We start from the raw sequence: 25,894 nt of genomic DNA, 5'->3' as shown, positions 1-25,894 counted from the left end.
AATCGCATCAGCTGACTTAAGCTGACAATTCTTTCCAAATTATTGATAGATACTAATCTGTTAGGCAGCGTCGATTATTCGGGGTTACAATTTATATGAAAAAAATTAAGTAACCTTTGAAAATTAATAATAATTCTCTTCTGAAATTCATTTCTGTTTCCCAAAATCATTTCGAATAATTTTTTTTTTGCTCAAAAACTCAATCTTTCTGAAGAATGCCGAACTTGCTAAGTTGTTGGTGAGTTTGGAATAAATTTTTTATACAATATCTGAATTTCACTTCTATAAGCATCATGAATGTCAATATTTTTTATTTCCATGAATTCCTTTTCATTGTTAGAAATCAGGGTGTCGAATACCTGGAAAAACCTGGAAAATCAGGAAATTCATTTTTCGATCAGGAAAATCAGGGAATATCAGAGAAAACTGAAAAAAATTGTAAATCGAGACGCGATTTTTTTGACCGGCTCTTTAGCGCAAAAACTGATTTTTTCAACACAAAAGGGTCGTTTTTCGATGTTATTTCGGCCTATTTCTGTCTACTGCGTTCTATTTATGTTGATGAATATTATTACAAGCACAATGATATAAATTTCCGAAATATCCGCACCCAACGTGCGTTATTCTCATTTCTAGAAAAAATGTCAAAATACGTTGGAGGATAAAAACGTCATGACAGCGGTGCTCGTTTGACATGTTCGTTCAAGAATGTATTAAGACAGCGAGCCTTGTTAGCGTCAGAGGAAGAAGAAGACGATTATCGCAGTAAAAAGTGGTTCTACCGTGACCATTTCGAAGCCTGGTCCTAATTACCCAATGGGCAATACCCACGGGAACCGTTTTATTTTTTGAATGCTCATTGTAATACGGCACAACTTTCTTAGAAACATTTTATAAACCCAAAAAGCCGTTCTTGTCAGATAGAAATTTAAAGCTTATAACCAGAATTCAAGTAACATTTTCACTCATTTTGCTTTGCAAAAAAAATCTCATTTTGCTAGAAATCATTCCTTGTTCCTGTTTGGAATTCACACAAAAAAAAAGGGCAATGATTTGCCAAACAACGACGCGAGAAAAAACCAACCCCAAACACTCACATTAACACGGGTTAGGAGTTCCATGGAATAGAAGTTTTTTTTCTGTTTCGTCTTTTCGAATTTGGCCCAACTTGCCACTCCTTATTACAATCGGTTAGCTGACAGAGGAAAGCTAAAACCGGAGCTTCTGGGATCTGCTATCTAATATCATTATTAGTTATTAAATATGTTTTCCCGTCCGCCTTGTTTTCTTTTTTTTTTCAAAGCAGCAACAAAGACAGGGCTGCAACAGAAACAAACGAACACAAAATCCACTCAGCGAAACACACAGAACCCCCGAAAAAAAAGAGTCCCAAATTCAAATGAATGGACGAATGAATGGGTTGGCTATATGGAAGAATGAATGACACACAGCCGGGGCCGAGGAGTGATGGGCAGGAGAGGAATCCGAAAAAGGCCATATTTATATTAAATTGGATCAAACAATTATCTGTAATTTAGTAATTTTGTGATGTTTTGTTGTTTAGTGCGGCGCGGCGCCGGTTCCGCGGTTTCAATTCCACCCTTTCTTTTTCGTTGTGTATCGCTTTGTTGTTTTGATATATGTTTAGTTACTGTATTTTCGGGGGAATCGATTCACTCCAGCGCTTCTGTCAAGTGATCCGCAGAAGCCCGTTGTTAGACTAAGTCACTGAATCTATGAGAATTTTTTTTCGTTTATATTTTCTACAAACAAATTGAAAATAAAATCACAGAAAAAAATAAATTGTATATTGTGCAACTTAGGCAGGTTAAAACAGTAAGACAGTAAGACCACTGCATCTCTGAGTGGATCAATCATAGATCCGAAGACAATATTAAACCTACAATTAGTCGAAACAAAGGGCACTTCAATAGTCATAGGCCAATCCGGACAATGGAAACAAGCTTCGAGGAGATACATATGTGATCCGGCAGTCATCGCCGAGAAGAACTTGAATAAGCTGCGGCCATTTTTCAGCCGCTTGTTGGTTGACTTTTCTGTCCCATTGGCTTTCCGTCTCGCTTGATGGAAGGGATGAAAGGGGCAAGCGGTGGAGCCAAAAAAAAAACCTCCGGCGGCCTCTAAAAGGTTTCTAATCCCTGACAATTTGTTGTGATTATCGTTATTATTATGAGTGGTTCATTTTTTCGTCTTTCTGCCGTTCCAGTCGGTCAGTGTGGGGCAGTTTTACGCGGCCGACAAAAAGGTATTAGTACGTACCGAAGCAAAGGTTGATATCTGCGTGTGATGCTGTTGGGGCTCAATTTCCGTTTTTTAGCAAATTGTATTTGATGGTGGAATTGCATATTTTTGAATAAAAAACTAAATGAAAAAAGGAATGGATTGTTTTGTATTCTCGTTCTACATATAACATTTTTTATACAATATCATATAATTTTTATGTGATCAACTGAATTTTCATCTGGAGTTCGACAATTGAAGAGAGACCAGAGTGATCATCTGGAGTTTGCATTATTGTTTGAAAATCACCAACTATTCTTACAGCCACGGGAAGTTTTCTATAGATTTCTATAGTATAGCTAAAGTATTTCATTTGCCTTGTTTGTGAGAAAGTTGCCAATCATTTCATCACAATACTTCTGTTCACGCGAAATCTCGTTGAAAAACAAACCAATAAATTGACCAGCAACAGAAATAATTTACTAAACGAAATGAAACAGTTATTACGATCCCATTGATAAACTTTGACTACTCATGAAAATACAAACACGATGAAAGCCAGTATCAATTTCTATTATAAGTTCAATTATCAACCCGACATCGAGCTGTGTGGAACTCATAAACGGCAACTAAAAACCAATATTCCCATGGATTGGAAACCGATTCCAAGGCGGCGTACAAATTCCCGCTAACTGCTGCTGCAATAAAAGTTTCGATGTATAGAGAAGAGGAGTAGCACCATTTCTTTTCCAATTCCCGGTTTTATTAACTCTAGCCAGACATGCCAGCCGGTAGAAAGCTCTCCACTCGCTCCGGACAGGACAGTGATTTTGCTCCAGTAACGTGAGTAGTAAAACCCAGTCCCTACCGTCTACAACAACGACGACGATGACGACTCCGATCGAGTGCGCTGTACAAACGCATAAGCTCGTATAGTCAATCGGTTCCCCGTGGCAGCCAACAGCCCAGGGGGTGGGAACGGGAGGGGTGGAAATTTCTTTTTTATTTTAAACTTCAGTCACGACTAAATTGTAACCAGTCAGCAAAGCCAGAGCAAGCCCTCGCCAAAGCCGAGTCGGACCGGAGAGATACGAGAGAATCCCTCGGTCATCGCGCGAACGCCCGGTCGGACGACAAACGACGACTGGAGTGAAGAAGTGCTTTCGAGGCAGGCTGCAGAAGCACTCTGCACTGTGTGTACAACAATATTGAGACTGCGGGACTTCGGTCTGTACACACCGATAGTGAATTCTTTCAGACTACAAATAAAGCGGAGTTTAAAGTCCGTCGCGTGTAGACTGACCCTTTTGATGCCGATGAATTCAGTTACAGCTGAGTTGCTTTTGCCAGTTTAGATCTGAATACCTTAACTGTTCAGCTAGCAATTTATGCTGTAAAAAGTTCTCGAAATCTTTTTTATGAAACTTAAGCTAGAAAATTGTTAGCATTAACGTAAAATTCTACTTCTATTAGTTTGTAAATATTCCAATCTGGTGATTTTATTACGTTTTAAAATGATTCATGATGCAGTTAATATGCTCCTAATCAGCTTCTTTGTAGAGCATTTATTAAACGTAGCTAATAAAATTAATAATCTTCTATTAATTGTTGTGCAGCGCGTTCAATATATTTTGTTATGCTTTCTCCAAACCTTGATCAGCGTTCAAACAACCTTTGTTCATAAATTGAATTAAGAATTGAATGGTAAACAAATTCACTTTGTTTGCAATAGATTTAGAAGTACGACTTGGCTAGAGCACCAAAATTCACATGAACAGTTAAAAAGCTATAATTTATTTTATTCGCAAAAGAATTGTTTTTTTTTTCGAAAATTGTTTTTTCGCTTTTGTCGAGCTCAAACTGAAATCAAATTGAAGATCATAACTTTTACCCGTTCCTGTTTTAGTTTTGGTGGCCTTAGCCAACTCGGAAGTGCGTCAAATCTTCAGAAACTTAAATAAAGTTTACCCGCAAGTGAACGTAAAAGTGACGAACCCGGCGTGCAATTACTCTGCGGTCTTTTGACGCACTTCCGAGCTCGCTAGTCGCACAAAAAATGAAAAGCTAAAATCTTTCATGTTTTTCCAATTCGAGCTCCAGGGCAAAATCTGTGTTGACTCGTTTCATTAATATGACCGATAAAATGTATGTCTATATGAAAACAAAATAATTTTGTTTCGAATATGAATCGCTGTGTCAACAGCCGTGAATTTATGACTTCGAAATTAATTGAATTAATGGTTTTTGTTCGTCCAAAAGTTATCAAAACTGCTACAGAAACTGTTGATAGATCAATAAATGAAAACGTATTGAAAGCCATGCAGCCAAAGAGTGCAGACATTTTACATATTTTATAATCATATATTAATAAGAAAAATAAACTCCGTCGAAATGAAGGAAACCCCAATCGCTTGCTGCTCTTGGCAAAAATAATACCGACAGTGAACGATGGGAAAATTGTATGCTCCAGAAAGTAATTCATGTCCATGACCTCCCTCCCGACAGCACCGACGATGGCGCTGGCTGTGGTGGAAGTAAATCAATTCTCAGTCGGACTGCATTGTTATTCTTGCACTACTCTCACCCTGCGAATCTTTCGGAAGCGAACGCGCGGGGGCCACTGTGCAAGCGAAACTTTTGAAAACAAAATAAAAAGATTTTATAAAATATTGTGGTTAATCTTTTTACAATATTTATATAGCGGTCTTTTCCACCGTTTTCCACCCGGTTTCCTTGTACTGCGGAGAAGAGACATTTAGAATGAATGGGATTTAGCTCTTCTGCTTGTCCCTGCGAGTAATAGGGTAGTCTGAACTTTTTAATTATGGTTATTATTACACTCAAAACTCAGCTTCCTAAAACTCAAAATACCAAAGCTTGGGCAGCTTTATTGTGATGAATAGATTTTTGTTTCTAACCAAAATTTCTGCCACCCTAAGCACGGCAGTGTTTCGGTAAACCGTATATCCACCTCCGACGAAACGCGATTGCATATCGCAAAACGCCACACGTTTAAACCTCACAGCTAAGCTACACACATAAGCAGAAGACTTGTTATGGCGAAGTGAAAAAAAGCATAAAACCAGTGAGTGCAATTTACTTTCAGAGTAACATAAATTTTTACCACCGCCCAGCAGCAGAACCCTTACCAGTCGGTCGCTCGGAACCATCCCTCGTCTCGACACGGTGCAATGCCGCTCGGAACCGTTGAAAATTTTCCCATATTTTTCCCGGGATTCCCACCATTTGTCTTTCACTCTACTCGTGAGTGTGGAGTCCGTTGTTTCACCGTCACCCGGACTCGAAGCCGCCGAAGTTTCTGGATTTTGTTTCAATTTTCCTCCGGATCGGCAGCTAGAACAGCTGGAGCGGGGCTAGAAAAACCGGGCAATAGAATATCTCAGTACAGTTCCTATAAATCACAAGATTGAATCCGGCAACTACCGTGTGCAACATGTGAAAATTGTTTGAACCACTGCTTTCTTCAAATTACTGGTTCGTAAGATTGGAACACACAAAGTGAACAAGATTTAAACGTTGTTTTATAACTTGTTGTGATTTTGATTTCTACTTACCTTTCTGAAACTCGAGTAATTCATATTTTAGGACGTATGGAATGTGTTAATATTCGTGTTCATGCCTCTCACTCAAAGTCCTTCGCTTTCTAACTTCAAAAGTGGAAGACAACAAAACAGTGATTATGGGCTATAATCCTTGTTCTTGGTGTATGTTACATTTAATTCCGAAATTCTCAAGCCGCCTGTTTGTTTTCCCATCGTCAATATCATATCAGAATTGTTGCTGGTATTTCGCTTCCTTCCCCACTTCGGCGATCGCATCGTGAGGTCTCAGCTGTCGGCAACAGTATAATCAATAGCCCCCGACAGGACAGCGATGAAACGGGTGGTTTTGCCTCGCTCACAGAATTTTGCCCACATATGTTTTGAGTGCTTATTCTAACCTTTGTGTTGTTTATGTAATGTCACTGAATCCCCGTGAAATCCGAAATAAATAAAAATTTGGACCACCCTATTCGCGAGCAAAAACCACATATGTGGTGTACTATTATGGGTAAGCCCAATGGAAGCGCAGCGTATACATTCGTCGGTTGGCCCACTTGGAGTGGAATATTACTGCACTAGCTAGCCGGCCCCAAATGTGATCGCCTTTCAATCAAAACACTATGGGAAAGTGAACGGAATCACTCAGCCGAAGTGGTTAAGCCGATTTGGAGCGATTGAGGTGCTACTTAATGGCTATACGGAATTCGACGAGGAGTATGACGATGATGGCCACCCGCTGAAAGAAGTTGCATTAATTAAGATATGTTTTAAGTTGATCGCAGATGACTAACATACCGCTAGTTTTGCAGGGCGATGGAGCATGCGAGGTTTGGTAACATAACTTTCTAGTTTGAAGTTTCAATGCCATCATTTCATCACTTCAATTGCATATTTACCATGTGTTAATATTTATATTTGTCTAAATTTCTAACAAATCCAATATTAGAGAATAGTAGATTTTTAGCAAGTGTGCTGTGATGAATTTTTAATAATCATTATTCCGATATGTTCATTACTATCATGCATGACTAGAGAAATACTTCAGAAATCACATGGCACCACCCGTCCGGTTTCACTTTTTTCCTAGACACAGCCACAGAGAGCCTGAAGCACATTGGACAGGAGCGCATTTTTCCAGCCACCAACCAACAAAGTCCAGTGCTTCGCGCGATAGTCTTTTGTTTTTGAACTTGACTTGCGGTTGCGATTACCTATTCCCTCCCCATATGAAATCCCTACAGCTCTCGTGGATGCAAAATCTTGCAGTGTATATGCTTCTTTACTTGCTGCTAACTGGTGCAGTTTGCAAAGAGCTACAACACTCTGCCGCCAGAGGAGACGCTAGCTACTGAGCTGAGCACAGAGAAGTTTGTAACCAGAAGGTTGAATCGATATCGGGTTTCAATCTACCCAGCAGTGACGATAGCTTTGAGATTCTGAATGTTAGAATGTTTTAATGCGCAGTCTACATTTTCTTTAGTGATTTCAATTGCAAATCACTGAAGGTCGAATATTGCGAAAATGTAAAAATTCTTTGACTCGAGGGTGAATTTCTAAAAGGGCGTATACATTTTGGCATAGGTTTTGTTCAAAGTATTGAAGCTCAGAACCCGTTAATTATAAAGAAAAACTGTATGAAATGAGTAGGGATTCAATGATGCTTGTAAAAAATAGTAGGAGGTTGTATCCAAATCACGACCGCATCATGGACGTAGAATACGCTCACTTCCGGACAAACCTTTTTTTATTATAGCTTGTAAAGCTGCTATTAAAAGGATTTCGGCAAAACTACAGCTTTTCAAGTAAAAATTAATAATTATGTGCTTGTTGGTTGGCAATCTATATAAACTAGGTATGCAATCCAGACACGTTCGCACGAGAAGTTGATAAGCTCATTCAAAAAATTGATCGCAGGCTGCAAATTTATTATTTTGCCTTATAGGTAGGTATTCTACGATGCTTTTATCTTGGAATTAATCGAATAAGCTATATGTGAAGAAAAAAAAACGAATAAGGTGTCATCTACAAATTACGCGAGGACTTTTTTTTCGAATTTTTCGATCCACCCTCCCCCCATTATAAGGCTTGGTATGATATTGCATTATCCTCCTCCCTTCCACAAATCTTATGTAAAACTTTCTCGAATCCCCCTCTCCCACTTCGTAAGCATTCGTAAGAAATTTGGATACTCTCCCTCTCCTCCTAAACTCTTACATAATTTGTGGATGGCCCCTAATGCCATTTATTCTGTTTCTGTTGTTCTGCAGAACAACTTGGATGTTCGGAAGAGCATTCTCCTGAGCAATTTGTGACGCCGGATATTCGCATGTTCAGTTCCTCGTCATTGCGATTTGCTACTTGATTCCCGTTATACTAACTCTAGCAGCGTACCCCGCTAATGTCAACACTTCCACACCAAGGTACACTGCAGCCGCCAGATCGATAGGTACTCCTGTACCAACTCACATAATTTACGGGTACTGGCCGTGTCGTTAGCAGCCTTAGGACTGGCTGTGCGTCTTCTTTTACGTTTACCACCCACGTGGTAGGAACGAATTCACGAGAAACACGAAGAATAAGTGTAAACTGGAACCGATTTTAAAATATACGCCCGAATCGCGCGAAAATCAGTGGATGAATGAATGGTGATGTGATGAAATAAACCCGCGCGATTGTCTTAAATTCCTACGAAAAAGACTATCGCGACAAGTGGGCGGGGCCGCGCACACAGTATTATGGAAGATAGTTAAAAAAATATTTGGGCTGCGCTGCACGTTGTTCTATCTAGTTATAAAGACGAACGCTGCGCGCAAATTGCATTAGTTTTCCGTCAACTGTTCAACCGTTAACAAACTCTAGCATAGCATCGAGGAAACAGCCTTCCATACTATTGCTGTTACCACGAGGGCTAGCTCCGAAACTACAGCTATTATGAAATACAAATATACATACAAAGCAGTTATGAAATACAAATGCAAATTATGAAATATGCAGTTTTACATTCATTTCAAGCAATTAAAAAGTGACGCTAGAATAGTTCTTCACTATATACGATCATATTTTACCCATCGAGCTAGTTTGAGTCGTTTAGTGTGTTTATGTGTAATACAAATTAAACAGGTAGATCAATGCAACTACACAACTTGGAAAAATCGTTTGAAAAATAAGTTTAAAAAAAAGCCATTGCACAATAGGCCAGAAATCGAACTTTGGAGGAAATTTGAATCTAGAGCTCGATAGCAACATTTCAGAGAAAAACGTTGTTTTACAAAGTTGTTACATATGATTAAGAGGTTATTGAAAAATCCAACCAGCTCCGAAATAGGGTGACCGCTTTATTCGATGTATTTGTTTTCAAAAATTAATAACTTTTGTACCAGTTGATCGACTGTTGATCAAATGAAAGGTAATTATTTCTAGTTTAGCGAAAATACAAAAAAAAATAAAATAAATTTGTGTACTTTAATATGCAAAACATACAAAATTATCATAGTTTTTTCTCGATTTCAAACTAAATGTACTAACTTATAAAAAAAAATATTTTAAACAATTTCCAAATGTGCCCATATTAAGACCAAGAGATATTTTTGTGTTTGCGCCAAAAGGACAAACCAATTTAAAACGCATATTTTTTATGGAAAACAAAGAATTGAGATATTCGCGATGTCAGCATTGCAAATGGATTCTCTCTATGAAGCCCCAAGACTCGCTCAAAAAAAGTTTTAATGTAAATAAACAAGTTAGAGCGAAAAATGTTTTTTCAATCTCAATCGGTTATTAGATAGAGAAATATTTCTTTCTGCAAAGTTGCCTAAATTAATGGAGCTATAACATTGTAAAATTGCTATAGAGCTCAAGACTCAAAATTTTCTGGACCATTGTGCATTCTACCGTTCCACTCTGTTTGCGGTATTTGGTAATGGAACCCTATTAAAGTTAGACGTATTCTACGGCAAAAAAATTGAAAGAAGCTTCCCGCCTCAACAGCTCAACTACTGTTTGCTTCCATGAGCCTAGACTGTTTTGCAACAGAACCGCACCGTATGTATGACTAAAGCGCTGGTCACCCGTCGTTTATCACTGATGAAAACTCGATTTTCATTTATGTGCACTGTGCAGCCAAGTGGAAACTACTTTGCTGCTGCCGACGCACAAATACTGGCCAAGCGGAAATATCCTTATATAATGAAAACACATGGTTTGAACTCAGTTTTGATATGATGAACCGAAACTTGACATTATTTTTGCAAAAAAAATATGTTTTGGTGTGAGAGTTTTGTCGTACTTTTTATGCATCATATGAGGAAAATTTTACGTCGGTTTTAAAGTTTTGGAAAATAAAATTTATCATGCCTGATGATTTCCGTATGCCATAAAACGTATAGAAACATCGTTTACTAGGTTGAAAAATGAAATTAATATTTATTTCTAAAATCAGTTAGAAACTACGCTTCGTGTTAAAAAAAATATCTTATTCTTATGCTGCCTAAATCATTATATTTCCAAACTATTAGAAGATTTATTTTTAACTTGTTCATAATTAAGATTTATATAATAAGTCATTTCTAAGTAATGGACTTGACCAGGCCAATACAAGACCACATCGTTCATCTTTGTGGAATAAAGATTATATGAGCTCTTGACTTTTGTGGAAATAGAGTTAATTTTCTTTTAGATGCGTTGTGTAAAATTCTTGGTGCTCATTCATAAACTCTGACGAGCATCTGTAGATCTTGTACAAAGTATTTACTTGATAAGATCATTTTCTACTACCATTTAATCTAAAATTAGTTGAAAATAAAATTTGTTCGATATTCTTTTCGCATACATATTTCACAAGAAAAATTATATTAATTTTAGATCAATCTATCTCTCCGCAAGAAATGGCCTTATGAGTCATAGTCTAATTATCTGAAAAAAAAATCCTAGCTCTAGTTTCCTAGCGGAAATGAGAAACTAGTTGTTTTTTCGGAAGCCGAATTATTAATAATCGAGTTCGAAAATTTTTCTCCAAACAAGGCGTGACTTAACATTTTCGGAACAATTTCGTAACTTTTCCTCGGTGCGAAAACCAAACTTGCAATGCACCATCATCAACATTATCATCAACGTCATCGGCAGGGATTGCCAACAGCGTCTCGAACGACGCGCGTCGGATTCCACCGCCGTCGTCATGTAGGGTGAACCGAGCGCTGCTAGCGAGCGACCATCGCGAGGTGTATGTGCATAGAAAGAAGGAAACAAGTTTTCCCACGATCAAACGCGGGAGGATTGCAGGAGCATCTCTGTAGCGAAAGTACCACACACTCAAGGCTTGAAGCGGTGCGATGCCAGAGTATAACAATAACCATAAGTATGAACCACAGGCAGCTCTAAAGGTAGAGAAGATCCCGCCGTAGGAGGCGCACTGGAACAGCGAGTAGTTTCGCGGAACCGTTTTCGGAAGAGAAGCTACGGTGATGCACTTTTATGCTGTTGCCGTTCTACTCTTGCTTGCCCGAGAATGGCCGCTTCTGGAGTTCGTACCGTTGTGAAAAGAAGCTCGATGATATGATAGTGAAAAGTGTCTGCGGTTGATGCCTGTGCCAGACTTTAGGCCTTAGTCCGGAGTGCTAGTGTGTGAGCATTCAGGATGTTTTTGCAAGGTACACGGGCGAGCAGCATCTCCTGGCTGCATGCTGTTTAAACGTTACAGCCGTTGCTACAGTTTCTCTACCTCTTTTCACGTTAGGAGCAATTGAGGGTGGATGAGATAAAATATAAAGCGTAAACAGAAAACTATAAACATTATGTTACAACGAAATGAACTAAAAACATCAGTTCTTTAAATTGGTTTTGTACCACTCTAATATTTCATGAACCATTCGTCGTCAGGCACTTCACTAGTAGGCCGTAAACCGCATCAGGAACCAACGTTAAAGTGAAACAGTGTGGTGATAAAACTGCAGTGTTCTGGTTCTCCCCCCGTGCAGCCGAAATTTGCGGTATAATAATGAATGTGTCTGCCATTCGGGGATGGGAAACCAAGGATAACAGCGGGTTCCCGTAAAAAGAAGGCACACTACCAGCGCCCGGTGCTAGTGTCAATGACCAAAGATCTCATCGACTGGCTGGCAACCCGCCTGACTGCTGGCCGGTTGTACACGGGGATTTTAAATGCTTTCGTTCTGAGGGGCATAAGCGCGCAGGAAATAATTTCCGGATAACTGTCAGAATTTTTCGGGGGGAAACAGGAAAACTTTTACAACCAACCAACTGAACAGCTGCTGCGCCCTACGATTTTGTCTAACCCGTGTACACCCTCTGCCCACCTCGAGCCGCACAGGTCTTCGCACCAGCTTGGAAGTGGGTTACAGGGAGTTTCTAATTAAACTTTATACGCTTCTAACTTTGCTTTTAATTACTCTTTGATTACCACGGGAACGGCAGCAGTGCGATGGACGAGATCCGAACCAGCGGGGTCGAAACATAGTTGCTGGCTTGAGATAGTTTTGGTTTCACCTTCTTACAAATTTGATAAATATTAGAAACAATAATTCTATTTACAACATTAATGATTCACTACTCAGATCTCAAAGTAATTTTGTACAACACTCAGAATATTGTTTTTTAACAACTTTATAAAACTAATTGCTAAATTTATTCAGTGCAAAAGTAGAGCAAATTCAAATTTTGTAATAATAACAAAAAGTTTAGACACTAGTAGTTGCTTGGCTCGGGGCGAATTTCCAAAGCGTCGTAATTTGAACCCCTCTCGTGTCACTTGAATGATAAAAAGTAATAACAATATCAAACTAATTAAAGTTCCAGTTCCATATAAACATAGCCTTCCACCGCGATAACCCTCCACCGGACCCGTCTTCGCTGTTGACGGGCTAAGCCACTGGGCCCGTTCAACCCTCTCCGTAAAGCTTCGTTTTTCTATACGTAATAAGTACACCTCAACATAAAAGAACTAATCCTTGACGGCTCGAAGCAATTATGACCATACCGAGAGATTCGAACGACGTGAAATGAAGTGTCAAATGCGAATCTTAATAACTCCGGGAGAGCTCTCAAGCCGGGATTATACTCAGAAATCTAGGGTGGCAAATATTAAGGGAATAAACATCAAACATTTAATTAGTATCGGAAGCAGGCACGAGACATAATGTGAAGGCTGCCAGAAGTGGCAGTTAAATAGTGTCCCTTTAGGATTATATAAGCAGCTACTTTATGAGCATGTTGGTTCGGATCAAACATTCGTCGGAGAGGAAGACGGAAAAGGAAATTTAAAAAGGATGTTCATTGATGTGCTTCTCGTACATAGTCTAGTGTTACGTTCTGACACAAGAAGACGATGATGACGACGCCAATGTCGTGGTCAAAACGTGTCGGTAACGGGACTGACTAAGTTCGAAACGATATACCGGCAGGCCCCTCATTTTGGAAGCTTTTTGCCACTGAAAGTATGCTGAGTATCAAGACAAAAAGATCTTTGTATAATAGCTTTTGTTGCCTCAATATGTGGTTGCAAAGTAGTATGAATGCGTCGAGGTTTGATGGCCTCTTCATAATCAAACTTTTCGTTATGAGCTTACTTTAGGATTAATTGAATATAAAAATAAATAAAGAAATTAGAATGCAATATTGTGCCCTTATCCAGTTGGCCTGACGACCGCACAATGGAGAAGGAGACTGGGAAGTGACCCATATTTCCTGTCCTTTTTTTAAAGCACCGCATAAACCGGTGCAACGGAAAAGAGTAATCGCTGTCATTAATTTATGACCACTTTCGGGCCACCAGTAATGTGTCACGTGGAAATGAATCAGAACTGAGGCCTCGTTCCATATGCTACCGTGATATCCTGGCTCCCGTCAAATCAATTACAACCGGTAGTGACCACTGGTCACATCAACTCATACAGAGCGTTGCAATCTGGCGGTTGAAACAGTAGAATACGGCAGCTAGTGTGTGATTATGGTAATCAGTCGATATGCATTTCTCGGGTTGGTTCTTGTTGCATGTGGGACCAACGACGACGGCCCAAGCACCACCGCACCGGTGACTGCCATCTGCAGCGAAAAAGTTGCATGCGAGAGTATTTATTTCTCACCTCACACCACGACTTTCGCCCTGCGAATAAACGGACGCGGGGAAAAGTAGATTCCTGTGTTGTATAGTTCAGGGGAAAATAAACAATTTAACTATGCGGTATGTGTGTGCTGCCATATGCATATTAGTTACTTTCTGCAGCTAGTTGTTGGCTGATGGCGGAAGGCGCAACAATCGGTTGCACTTTGGTTGTGGGTTGAAAGTGTTCATCAAATTGGCAGTAAACTGAGCGCGGCACGGGCAGGCTTCTTCATTAAGGTCTCAGTCAAACGGTTGTCGAGGGGCACTTAGAGAGTTTATCAAACGGGAACAAAAAATGAAATACTTTTGTTTCTGGCTTTGTTGGTGATTTTGAATTTAATATATATATTTAAAAAAAAATTATATTCAACCGCGACTGGTAGTTTATTGGGATTTTAAACTCTATTTGCGCGTATTCAATCATTCAGCTCAACCTATTTTAGAAACAATCATCCTCCACAATATTTTTCTTACTGCAACATATATAGGGGTACAATTGAATAATCACATTGAGAGCGTCACGAAAATTATCCTCTTTCAAATGCTTGAATCTTTGTCAGTTTCCAACCGATTTCCTTAGTTCTTACAGCAATCGATTGAAAAATCAGCGATGTGTACTCTTGAAAAACGTAGAGCCTTGTTGCACGCATGTTTCGTCTACTCAGAATTGAAACAACGTCGTCTTCCCCAGCACAACCGACGCTGAAGTATAAAACGATTCGACTTTTTTTTCACATCTACCGGAAGCTTAACTCTCAGCTGTCACGTATAAAGCTAGCATGCAGAAATTTTGTCTTCATTGTGTAACCAATAGGACAATAGGACAACTGTGTTCCAACAATTTTAACATTATTTTCAATTAAATTGGCTCCGTAAAACATTAATTTGTATTGTGCCGTGTCAAATAAATGTTGTGAAAAAAAAAAACATTATTTTCAATCAACTTCAAGTCAATCAAACAACATTTCTCTTTTTTCTTCTTCTTTGCCGATCATTTAATAAAAAAGAAATCTGAAAGAGGATCACTACTGAAATTTACCGCTTCACTCCATTAAACTAACCCCAACCGGCTGTATACCCAAATCTATTGCAAGAAATACGTTTACATTAGACAGTCCGTCGTAATTCAACGTTAACCTTGCAGTCGTGTCTTATAAACAACCTCTTCAACTATTTTTGAGTTTATTTTATTTACTTTATTTTTTTACTGCTGGCAAATATAAATTTTAGGAATTTAACATTCACTTCCGGTTCTTTCTGGCCTTTGTATCATCTATTAAAATATACATGACATTCTCTGGTCTAGTGGTCTGCACAGCTGTTTTTTGCACCTTCCTTGGCATTTAAAGCCTCCAAAAAACGTTTTTCGGCTATTTGAAGCCATTTTTAATCCAGCTTGTATTGTATACACACACTTGTGAAAGGCAATTAATTCGTTTACCATTAAATATTCGGCGGGTTTGAGTTAATTTTGGTTCACGCAAAGCAACGACGAAAATTTCTCCCTTTTATAGCAAATTTGTTACTTAAAAGGCAATAACATTTATTTTCATTCAAGTAACAACATATACTGTCGTATATATTGCACATGTTACTAGTTTCTCCGATATACAAATCATCGGGCGTAGCATGCAACGGGGTGAATTTGGTCAATTTTTACAATATATTTTTAATTAACTCGCTTCATGTAGATTTTTTCCAAAATAGTATATATTTAAAACAAGTACTATGTGCTCAATAAAGCCCTATGGCTCTTGGTGAAATTTCCATCGTTTACTTTATCAAATAATTTCGAGAATTCTTTAAGATATTATATAATCACCCTTGGAATCCATACATTTTATTGGAAATGTGCTATTGTTCGATATATTCCATTCATTTTGATTTACAAGATGCAGTTTACTAATTTTGATCTCATTTCATCATCGTTAGACCAATTTTAATTCGATTTGTTGCAAAAGGTCAAAAACTAGCTCTAGAATTATTTTTTTGTAACTTGCTGCTGAATCATTAGTACCACATTAATGGTATTGAATAATCATTGTTGAAAATTATATTTTTTAGCTTTTCATCAAACTTTACTTAGTTCTCCAGAATTAACGTAATCAATTTCACCTCATTTCACGTGTACATAAGTGTACGTGTAATACGTGTGTACGTGTATTAGTTTGTTCAGCGTACGCACGCAGAGTAGAGGAAAAATGTGACAAGAGTTGCCAGGTATATTTTTTTCTTCATCATGTATAACGAATGCAAATGGTAATGATTTCAAAGACTTCATATACTCCCTAAATTCACAAAATCAATTACGTTAGAAAAAAACACAAACATTTGCATTTGCAACAAGCACGCGGATGCAGGCCATGTTGTAAAGACACACTCATTTTTTATGGAAGTCGAACGGGTTTTAAGATCCACATGTAATTGTTTTCCTTTCTGCAGATCTCTTTCTCCTTAAGCTTTTTTGTGCTAACGGCGAGAAAAAAATATTTGGATCTTTTTGATACTACACCGCTCGTGCCAAGCTAGAAACATCCTTTTCACTTTTTAAATACTTTTGCTATTATTTTTTCCTAGCGGTATTCTTTTTTTTTCCCTACCGGTAAACACTGCGATGTGGAGAGATGAGCCATAAGTGACCACAGCCGACCTGGCAGGTCAAAGCAAAGAAAAAGAAAGAACAGTGAGATGAGCTAGTGAACAAAATAGTGGCGTTTCCAAACAGACATTTGATTCTGAAGCGCTACGGGAGAGTTTCTGCATACGTGTGAGAAAAAAGAATTGAAATGAACCTAAACGTTGCACGTTGAACGTTGTAGCGGATGAAGTCTCACTAGCACAAGCATTTCGGCTCTTGGTTGTATGTCCCTGAGCGTAAACACATACAAGCGCGTAGTCGTCATTTATCTTGTTACTTTTAGTTTGTTATTTTTTGTGTCTAATGCGCGGTAATAAGATACAAAAAGTAACAAAATCTTGCTCAAAAGTAACGAGATCTTTTCAGTTTGTTTTGGGTGTAGAACTTAAATATATTTATATGAGAAATCCTCCCTAAAACTTTAAAAGGGTGTAACTCGGGTGGTATCCAAATTTCTTACGAATACTTACGAAAGAGAGGAGAGGGATTCGAAAAAATCTTGTGTAAGATCGAAAAATTTTAGGATATAAACAAAAACTAAAGATATAAAGAAAACTAAAAAAAAATAGTCGAATTTTTCTCGCTGAGATCTTAACAGTTGAACCTTGGAAAAGCGTGAATTCGTATATTTAATTTCCAAAAACAAATTTTTCCTGAAAGAGAAAATCTTACATAAGATTTGTGAGGGGAGAAAGTAATGCAAAATCTTACTTAGCCTAAAATCTTACTTAGTAAAATCTTACTTACTTATTATGGGTGGGAGGGGTCGAAAAAAGTCTTTGCTTAATTTATTGATGAAGCCTAACTTCAAATTTTAGGGGTTTTTGTGAAATTTTTAGTGTGAGTACAGTGTAATTATTCTAGTTCTGCTGACTTTTATGAGCGATTGAGAACTAAATTTATGCCCGTGGGTAAAGGTGAAACGGTTTAGAGGCCACAATTGGCCGAATTCAAGCAACCACTTCGAATTTTCAAAGGCACAAGACACGATAATAGTTAATGCGTTCCCAGTGAAAACAATATGTTTGGTTTGCTTCACCATAGCAAACACAAAATTGCGTTGTCACAGATGACGCATTAACTATTACCGAGTGTTATGCCTTTGGAAATTCTAAGTGATGGCTCGAATAGACCATTTGTGGCTTAAACACAGTTTCACCTTAAATCAGGAATTATAACTTTTTGTCTGCTTCAGCTTTTGGGGATGTTTTTTCGGCAATGCCGAGCTTGAAATATTGAATGAGCAAAACTTGCTCTCTCAGTGTGGTTAATTTATCGCAATTTAGCATTTAATTACTTTAATAACGTCAAGTCCAATCGGCGTTCCCCCTGTGCCGCTTTTATGATGAGGACCATCGATGAAAATCACCTAAAATGGCAGTTCTGTAGTCGCGTCCGAGATCCAACAACTACGGAGTGCATACATTATTATCGTGCAGTGAGTGTGGGGGTAGTGCACCAATAACAAGGTCCATTCACGGCGCGATACAACCGACGACGGCCACAGTATCTAACATCACACAAACACTCACATCGTCGCATGTATGCACGCAAACAATGTCGTGGCCAGTAAAGCTGTTGCAATCGCACCGGCCGGCGGAATGTTTACGCCACTGTTGCTGGTCGTCCTCGTCATCATCGTCGCCGTCGTCGTTCCCGCACTTATTATTGCATGTGGAACATGCATGTCCGTCCACCCACCCAGTTTCCCGAGCCTAGAATGTGCTTCCCCGTGTAGATTTTCAGTAGCAATTGTCGAGCTTTGGTGTTTGATTACTCCGGAGCTAACCAGCCAGTCCATGCCCATCGTCCAGAGCCCGGCCCATATGAACCGCGACAGGACCTGGAGAAGGGAGCGACGGACGCGCTGGTGGTGATTTCACCCGAGATGCGATTTGTGGTGCTTTTTTGAATAATGGATATTTCATGTTGCTTTATGCAAATCGTACGTATTAGCCGCCTTTCGGTGATTATATACGACCGGAATAAATCCAATTGGACGCTTTTATGAACAAAGTGTAACATTTTTCTTTATGAGCAATTTTTGCCGGGCCAAGCATAACGACCTAAAACAATAGGTTTTGGTAGAGTGGTTGGGCTGAAATTAGCGCTCCGGTTTGATTTTATTAGCTAGCCGGACTGAAACCGGTTGATATTCGCGCTGTAAATACAATCAAAATAATCGATTATTAGTTTGATTTCACCAATTGACACCTGATGGAGCCGCGCGAAGGGTCACATACCGCAGCAGAGAGGAGAAAGGGGGGTGTAACACGAGCACACCAGTTCGAAATGAGCCATCAATTGGAGCCTGCACGCGAGCAGTTTTCGCCGCAGCAATTTTGTGGAGCAGCGTGAAACGGGAATGGCAGGATCGGAAGCGCAGGGAAGGCAATTAACTGTAATGCACCGGTGATTAATGTTAATAGGATCGTCCATTACAATCTATTGTGTCTGACGGTCAATGTTGAGTCAAGAGAAGAGAGAAAAAAAACAGTTTCACTGCAGACGATTAAATACCTGCTATCGAATCATGTGCAATTGATTAAGAGATTGGTAGTTCTGAAAAGATCAATTAGTATTGCAGTGAACAAAAATTTTGGTAAGAAAAAAACAAGCAAGGAATTTGGTGAAGGTTCATAAATAGAAAGTACAGTCTCAGTATGTGTATGATTTTCTATGCGATTTATTATTGTGATCGGTATCCATCGCACAAAACGCAGGTTTGACTCTAATCTAATCAACGTTTAGTACGAAGAAAACCCAACGTACAATAAAAGCACTCGTGAGCAGAGCATTGTAGTCCGGCGAGGAAAAAAAAACATGCGTCGAAGCTACCTCAGGAACATTACAGCCATGGCAGTAAGTCACATAAGCAACGAAATTCTCACGGCATTATGAGCACGAGCTGCCTCTGGGCAAATTCAATAAATTTTCCGCATGTACGCGCGCCCGGCCAAATTTACTCTGAGCCACCTCTGTGTGTCCCGCTGCGCATGAACGACGCGAACTGCATTGGTTATTTGAACTTACTTGGGTTTTACGAGGAGGAGGAGGAAGAAATGCTAGTCTTCCTTTCCTGTCAAGATTCATATGCGTGCAAGGGCCTGAAGAACGGATACTGTAGGGCCCGGGAACGGCTTTCTACTCTCTCTTGAACTTGTTTAATTTTCCTTCGTTCCTGATGTGGATCATCTTCTTCGTTTATCGGGAGGTTCATTGTTTCCAGGAATACAACTTTCATTTATGATTTTTTCAACTGCACGCCAAAATGCAATGCTTGTATTTACAGTTAGACTAGATTTTTTATTTTCTTTTAGTTATTGAAATTTAATTGATTTTTGATTCAACCTTGCACCGTGTTCCGCTTTCTGCTCTTCATTAGCGTGTAAATTGGTTTATTCAACGAATATCAAGCACCCTCTGAGTTCTACGTCCAAGGGAATGGATTACAATGTATAAATTCGTGAATATTCGTCGTTCTGGATATCGTGCATCCAGACGAAAGGCGATTGCGCAAGAATGCAAGCCCCGCTAGAGGTACTTTAACGAAGCTCAAGAAGCGCGATGGATTAAGTTGCGCTCGGAATGAAGAACACAGTGAACAAGAGCAAACACACGGTAGTGGAGCCACGATGAAACGCAGGGATGCGCAAAAAAGAGCATTATTTATGTGTTATTAAATGCAGCGAATATTTGTGCAACGTTCCTGCCGGGCTTTTCTTGTTCCCATTCTTAGCGTGTGTGCAAATCGGGTAGAGCGAAAGCGAAAGAAAGACAAACTGATACTTAATTTAATTAATTTCTAAAAAAACGCCAACTCACGTAACGCCGATGATCATTTGCATTTTTTGGGCGTAGTTTGGATCGTCATAATTGATTTAAAAGCGGTTAGCAGTTCAGTATACGATGAAATAATTTTTTTATTCCGAGGTGAATAGTTGAACCACTCTAATGTTACTGCGGTTATCTATATACTTGAAAGCCCCTCACCGGCGATCGATTGGCTAAAAAAGACATCTTCTGGCGATTGCAGTCCGCCGCTGCCTACAAGGACCGTGCTCTCTAATTAACCTGCAAAACTCAATAATTTTATTCGATTGCGTGTCACACCTCTTCGATAGTGAAACGGAGTCGTTTATTAATTCATATGCGCCTTCGAACCTGCACACACCGAGTCATGCACAAACCGCAAGCACAAGTAACTCCTCCGAAGGAGGAAAAGGGGTGTTCCGTACAGTAACCTCCTTCCCAACATGAATGTGTGACTGTGTGTCTGTGTGTGATGCACATGGTCGACGATTATAAATTTTCAGTTTTGATTGTCTGCGACTGCGAAATCGGTTTTCCGCCTGCATACATAAAGCCCTTCCCTGCCCTTCGTATTCCCTTCAACAGTACCACGCGCCAGGCAATGGAAAGCGAAAAAAGTGCCCCCATAAGACAATATTATCGATGACGGCTCTTATTCTGTGCCTTCATGTATTTTTATGTGAAATCAATCCTTTCCTGGAGCTTTTTGCCTTGCTCGGTTAGTCTTTCCGCGTGTTTCCTTCCAATCGTTCCGCAATAAAAAATAAAGTAAAATAACAATAATAATAATTGTTATTATTATTACGATACACTGCGGTCTTTTTGATATTGGCTACCCCCTCGTGCCCGGTTCGAGACCTTTCCTACGCGATATTACGTCATTTCTGGTGCTTTATTTTTCCCACATACAAATCGTTGCCTTTTCCTCGTTCCGACAGTGCTCAGTTCGAAGTGGTTCCTCATATTCCCCTGCGCTGGCTGTTTTCTCTCTTATTTTTTACGATTATGAATTCCTCTATATTTATGATTCATTTCGGGCTTTCCCGTCGTTCCTACAACCCATTTTGAACCCCCCCTTTCCGTCAGGTGTGCTCCGGTCCAGAATCACTTTAGAATCAATTTTCCGGCGGACATGGTGGACCGGCTAGCACAACAGAAGGAGCCCCTCCAACTACAGGAGAAACGAATCACTGACGCCCTTTTGAACTTTTTGTCTTCTTCAGGAGGCGACCGTACACACCGGCAGGGACCGCGTCTTGCATAGCAGACATATTCTCTTCCAAGCGAGAAAAGACCTACCAACCGACCGACCGGAGCTATACACACTCTGGAAATTAAGTTCAATTTAGGGTTATTATTTACAGAAAACAATCAATCGCCGTCGGTAATGGGTTTGTGCAGATTATGATGTTCGCACATTTTGAGGTCGAACTAATGTGTCGGCCGTTTTACCCGTCGCGTGTGCCGCCCCGAATGGAATCTAATTGCGCTACCTGAAACATTGGTTTCTGTAAAAAAAATATATGCTAAAAATTCTACTTAGATTTCATTTATATTTTTACCGAAACAAAACAAAAAATTAACTTGTAAATAGGGTTATAAATATGTAATTTATAAAGAGTTTTCGGTCTCTGAAAATGATTACGTATATAGAAATTGAAACTTTTTATGGTTGTTTACAACAAACAAAATAGTACGATACTGTAAATCTGGAAACGCTTCAATAACCATAATAAAATCAACCAAACTTGTACTCCATTTGTAACGCAAGCTCTGTTTTATTATCTCGTTTTACAGTAGAGAGAACCATTGCGAGATCGAGCGGCGGAGGCGGAACAAAATGACCGCCTACATCACGGAACTGTCGGACATGGTCCCAACCTGCAGTGCCCTAGCGCGAAAGCCGGACAAGCTGACGATTCTGCGGATGGCGGTGGCGCACATGAAGGCGTTAAGAGGTAAGTTTGCATTCTGGTTGGTAATTTTTTAACCCATGCGGAAGCCCTTCTGTCATCCACCCACTCGAGGGTTTTCTCCGGCGGATGCTGCTGTATTGCGGCTAGACAGGAATAATAATCACATCGCCATTATAACCGTCAGCTGCGGTCGACTCACGGTCGTCAGGTCATAAACAGGCCCGGCGAAAAGAGACAAATTTTTAACGACTTTGACAGTCTTTTGACGTGCAACGGTGTCAGTGTCTGAAGAATTATGATAATCTGGTAAAGTTTATTTACGCTTCAGCGTGAGAGGTTGGCAGATCAACACGGTGGAGAAAAGTCATTTCTCCTGGAAATGAGAAAATAAAAGTTTTTTTTGTGGCGGTTTTATTTTACTTGCCGGATGAGGATTTTACGTTAGATTCCAAGAATCATAAAGTGAGCTTGCTAACTGAATCATGGTACGTACTTCACATTGCACTGGATTGACTCGAAACTCGGTTTTGGTCGGTTTCTGGACCTTCCTGATAGTAAAATATAGAGGTGTTCGAGAAGGTCACGTATAATTATCACTAATCATAACATCATAATTAACTTTGAACTTTGTTAACTTTTCTAATAACTTCAGCCAGCATCAAAACGACATTTTTATAATACATATCTGAATGTAGTCTGTCTAGAGACAGGAAAAAAATCTTGATGTTATTTATTACCAAAATTCACCAACTCGGCTACGAGTCTCTTTCCCCTATGTGTTTAGTGCTGCTATCCATTAGCTAATGGTAAGGACAACTCTACTTAGTATAACGTTGAACACTGTTTTTTTTCTTCCATAAACCACCATAATGGTCAAATGCTGTCACCGGTGGCCATCATGTCGTTATTCTAATATTCTTATCGACCTTGTATAAACACAATTTGAGCCGCTTCGCAGCAATATTTCCACTGGTGATGCGGCACATAAAAACTGTAATTATACAGAAATGCTGCAATAAAATAATTTTGATTATAACAAAAAATGTGTATATACGTATACATCGTACCCGGCATAGCACCGAGAACTTTACTGCATTTTTGTTTCGCTCTAGTTTGCTGTCCCGCGGGACTGTTTCAGGGGGAATTTTTTGGTGGAAAGTTATGTTCTGCTTAGTATATATGTTTTTTCGCTGTTTTTTTTTTTCAAGAAGGTAGGGCAAGTATTTGTTATGACTGCTGCAGTCTGTCGAAAGTGATCGGACTGAACGGTTGACTTTTCACATTACAGACTAGGCTTAACGAAGGATATAACTTTCCTTTTCGAGTTGTTTTTTCCCCTTTTCGCTTGTTTCTAGAGGTGAAAATGAGAACAAAAACCTCTTTTGTTTTTTTTTTCACATAATTTATTTTCCCCGGATTGGGGAGCTTCATCCAAGAAGCGTACCATTTGTGAGTTTTATGAAATTAAAATGTAAGGATGGATGTTGGTAGCCGCCGTCTCGTTCACCTCTCGAATCTTCAGCAGTGAGTAGATTGTTCTTCACTGTTAGCGAGACGACAACTTTGTTCTTCTGTACGGGACTTCGAGGCAAATTTGTTGCCGCCATCGTTGTGCGATTTGTTCGAATCTGCGAAGGTGGGAAAAGGGTGAACTTTTTTTGTGTTATCGTTTTGTCTTCCCATTGTTCAGGTGTGTCAGTAATTGACATTTTAGTGGCTGTTCCATTTTTAACAAATTCAATTTATCCTTTTGTAATATCTGTACGAACTATATAGTTATGCTCAAAAAAATAAGAATCCCTTTATGTTTTGTCTCTGGCTACAGCCTTTGCACCAGTCCGGTGAAAAAGCGACACTTTCGTACAAAGGATAAGAAATGGATAATTTATTCAAATAATTAGCGAAGAATTTATAACTACGCAGGAAAATCTCACTCGTCTGCTCGTCGCTAGAAGTGGAGAAGGGTTGCCGGGACAGTAAATCGCGGTACTTCCAACGGGTGGCGGAATTCTTTTTCTAATTACAATCGTTATCTTCGTTAAAATAATGGTTTTGTCTGGCTCCGGCAACTTCGGGTGGAGCAACTTTACCACTTCTCATCATAATAATTTAATAAATTGACAGCAACGCCGACATCGTTTTTCGTTGGTATAAATACTGTATTATATCGAGCGTCTTCTGTGCCCCTTTGGAGGGCTCTGGCTTCGCTGTAGGGCAAAGCTATATCTAAATCAACTATCTGTTTAACTTATCTCTTCAGCTATACAAAGTAGGGGGAGGTTCGACTGGACCTGCTTACCTCCTTGTGATGGGTGTTATCCGACGAGCGATCGTGTGCTTCCGAGTTGAGGTATTTTTGGTATTCTTGTTGGGCTACCGGTGTTTCCGATGAAGAATAATCGGAGCACTGCATTTTTTTGTTGCTTTCAAGTTACTTTTGCGTACTCAGTATATTATATCACGTTTGAAATATTCATGGTACTGTAAGTGAATGAAATTTCAAAGCATTTTGTTAAAACATTTTGTTAAAGCATTCTGTTAAAACATGCAAATATTTTTTTTTAAAAGATTGTTGTTCAATTCGATCCATGATTGCGTTGCGCCTTTGATAATTGATGAAATCAACGTTTATTCCTTTCATTTTCTGCCAGGTTAACTTGAAACCACTTCTACTACACCTGTTCATAGATTGCCTGTTTTCGATATGGTGTCTCAATAGTAAAGAGAATGTGGGTTTTTTTTCTCAGTATAAGTAGTTGGGCCGAATTGTCTCGTAATTTGAATACTACAAGGTATACTACTAGGACGGTATCTAGGGGTTGTTACAAAGTCCGCAGACAGAATCAATTCGTTTGTTCAATGACTTACGTTTTCTCAGCCTTTCCCTAAATTCCATTTTTGGAAATATATTTAGTAACAGTGGATAAAATTGTAGTGTTTTTTTTTTGTTCAAACTACATTTATTTGACACGGCACAAGAGTATCGTTGTTGTTGAATAAGCTACGGAGAATTATTTATTGATCATCATTGGATGCGCGGTATTAAGCGCTCATCGCAATCAGCTGAGGACCATGAAGATAACTCGTAGGCCAAACGTAATTTCCCGTGCATCTGGAGCTGCTCAAGAAAAGCGGGTGGTTGCTGATGACGAACAAAACAAAAGCGAATTCCGAGGAGCCTCGGTGTCAGAAGAGCGGTTACCAAGAGATTCATGGCTAGATGGATACACAGATGGAGGTTGTAAAAGAAAAATCATTAGCCTAATTGTCAGGCGTTCAGAAAGATTAAAACGAGGAAGAATAGAAAAACAAATCAATTTCAAATGAGAAAATTAACCCTACGACCACAGGCTATCGAATAAGTGAATATACAAAAACAAACATTATATACAACTTATATTAGAATTGTTTTAGCTAGTGTAATTAGCATTCGAACCCTATTTAAATTGATATATATATATATATATATATATATATATATATATATATATATATATATATATATATATATATATATATATATATATATATATATATATATATATATATATATATATATATATATATATATATATAGATATTTAAAAACCCTTATATTATAAGAATT

The 25,894-nt window shown here is 39.0% G+C and overlaps 1 protein-coding gene across 5 annotated transcripts in view; it reads left to right on the top strand.

Moving 5' to 3' along the window:
• LOC129730532 (aryl hydrocarbon receptor nuclear translocator homolog) overlaps nt 1–25,894 on the top strand; it is a 272,332-nt gene that overhangs the window by 177,866 nt on the left and 68,572 nt on the right. For all 5 annotated transcript variants that reach the window (XM_055689930.1, XM_055689929.1, XM_055689927.1 and 2 more), the window contains exon 4: nt 22,169–22,329. In XM_055689930.1, coding sequence (XP_055545905.1) covers nt 22,169–22,329 — 161 coding nt within the window. The remainder of the gene's footprint in view (nt 1–22,168; nt 22,330–25,894) is intronic.

The sequence above is a fragment of the Wyeomyia smithii genome, chromosome 3, assembly GCF_029784165.1.
Source record: "Wyeomyia smithii strain HCP4-BCI-WySm-NY-G18 chromosome 3, ASM2978416v1, whole genome shotgun sequence".
NCBI lineage: Eukaryota > Metazoa > Arthropoda > Insecta > Diptera > Culicidae > Wyeomyia > Wyeomyia smithii.
The sequence above is the reverse complement of the archived record's forward strand: the minus strand, read 5'-3'. Positions and strand labels throughout refer to the sequence as shown.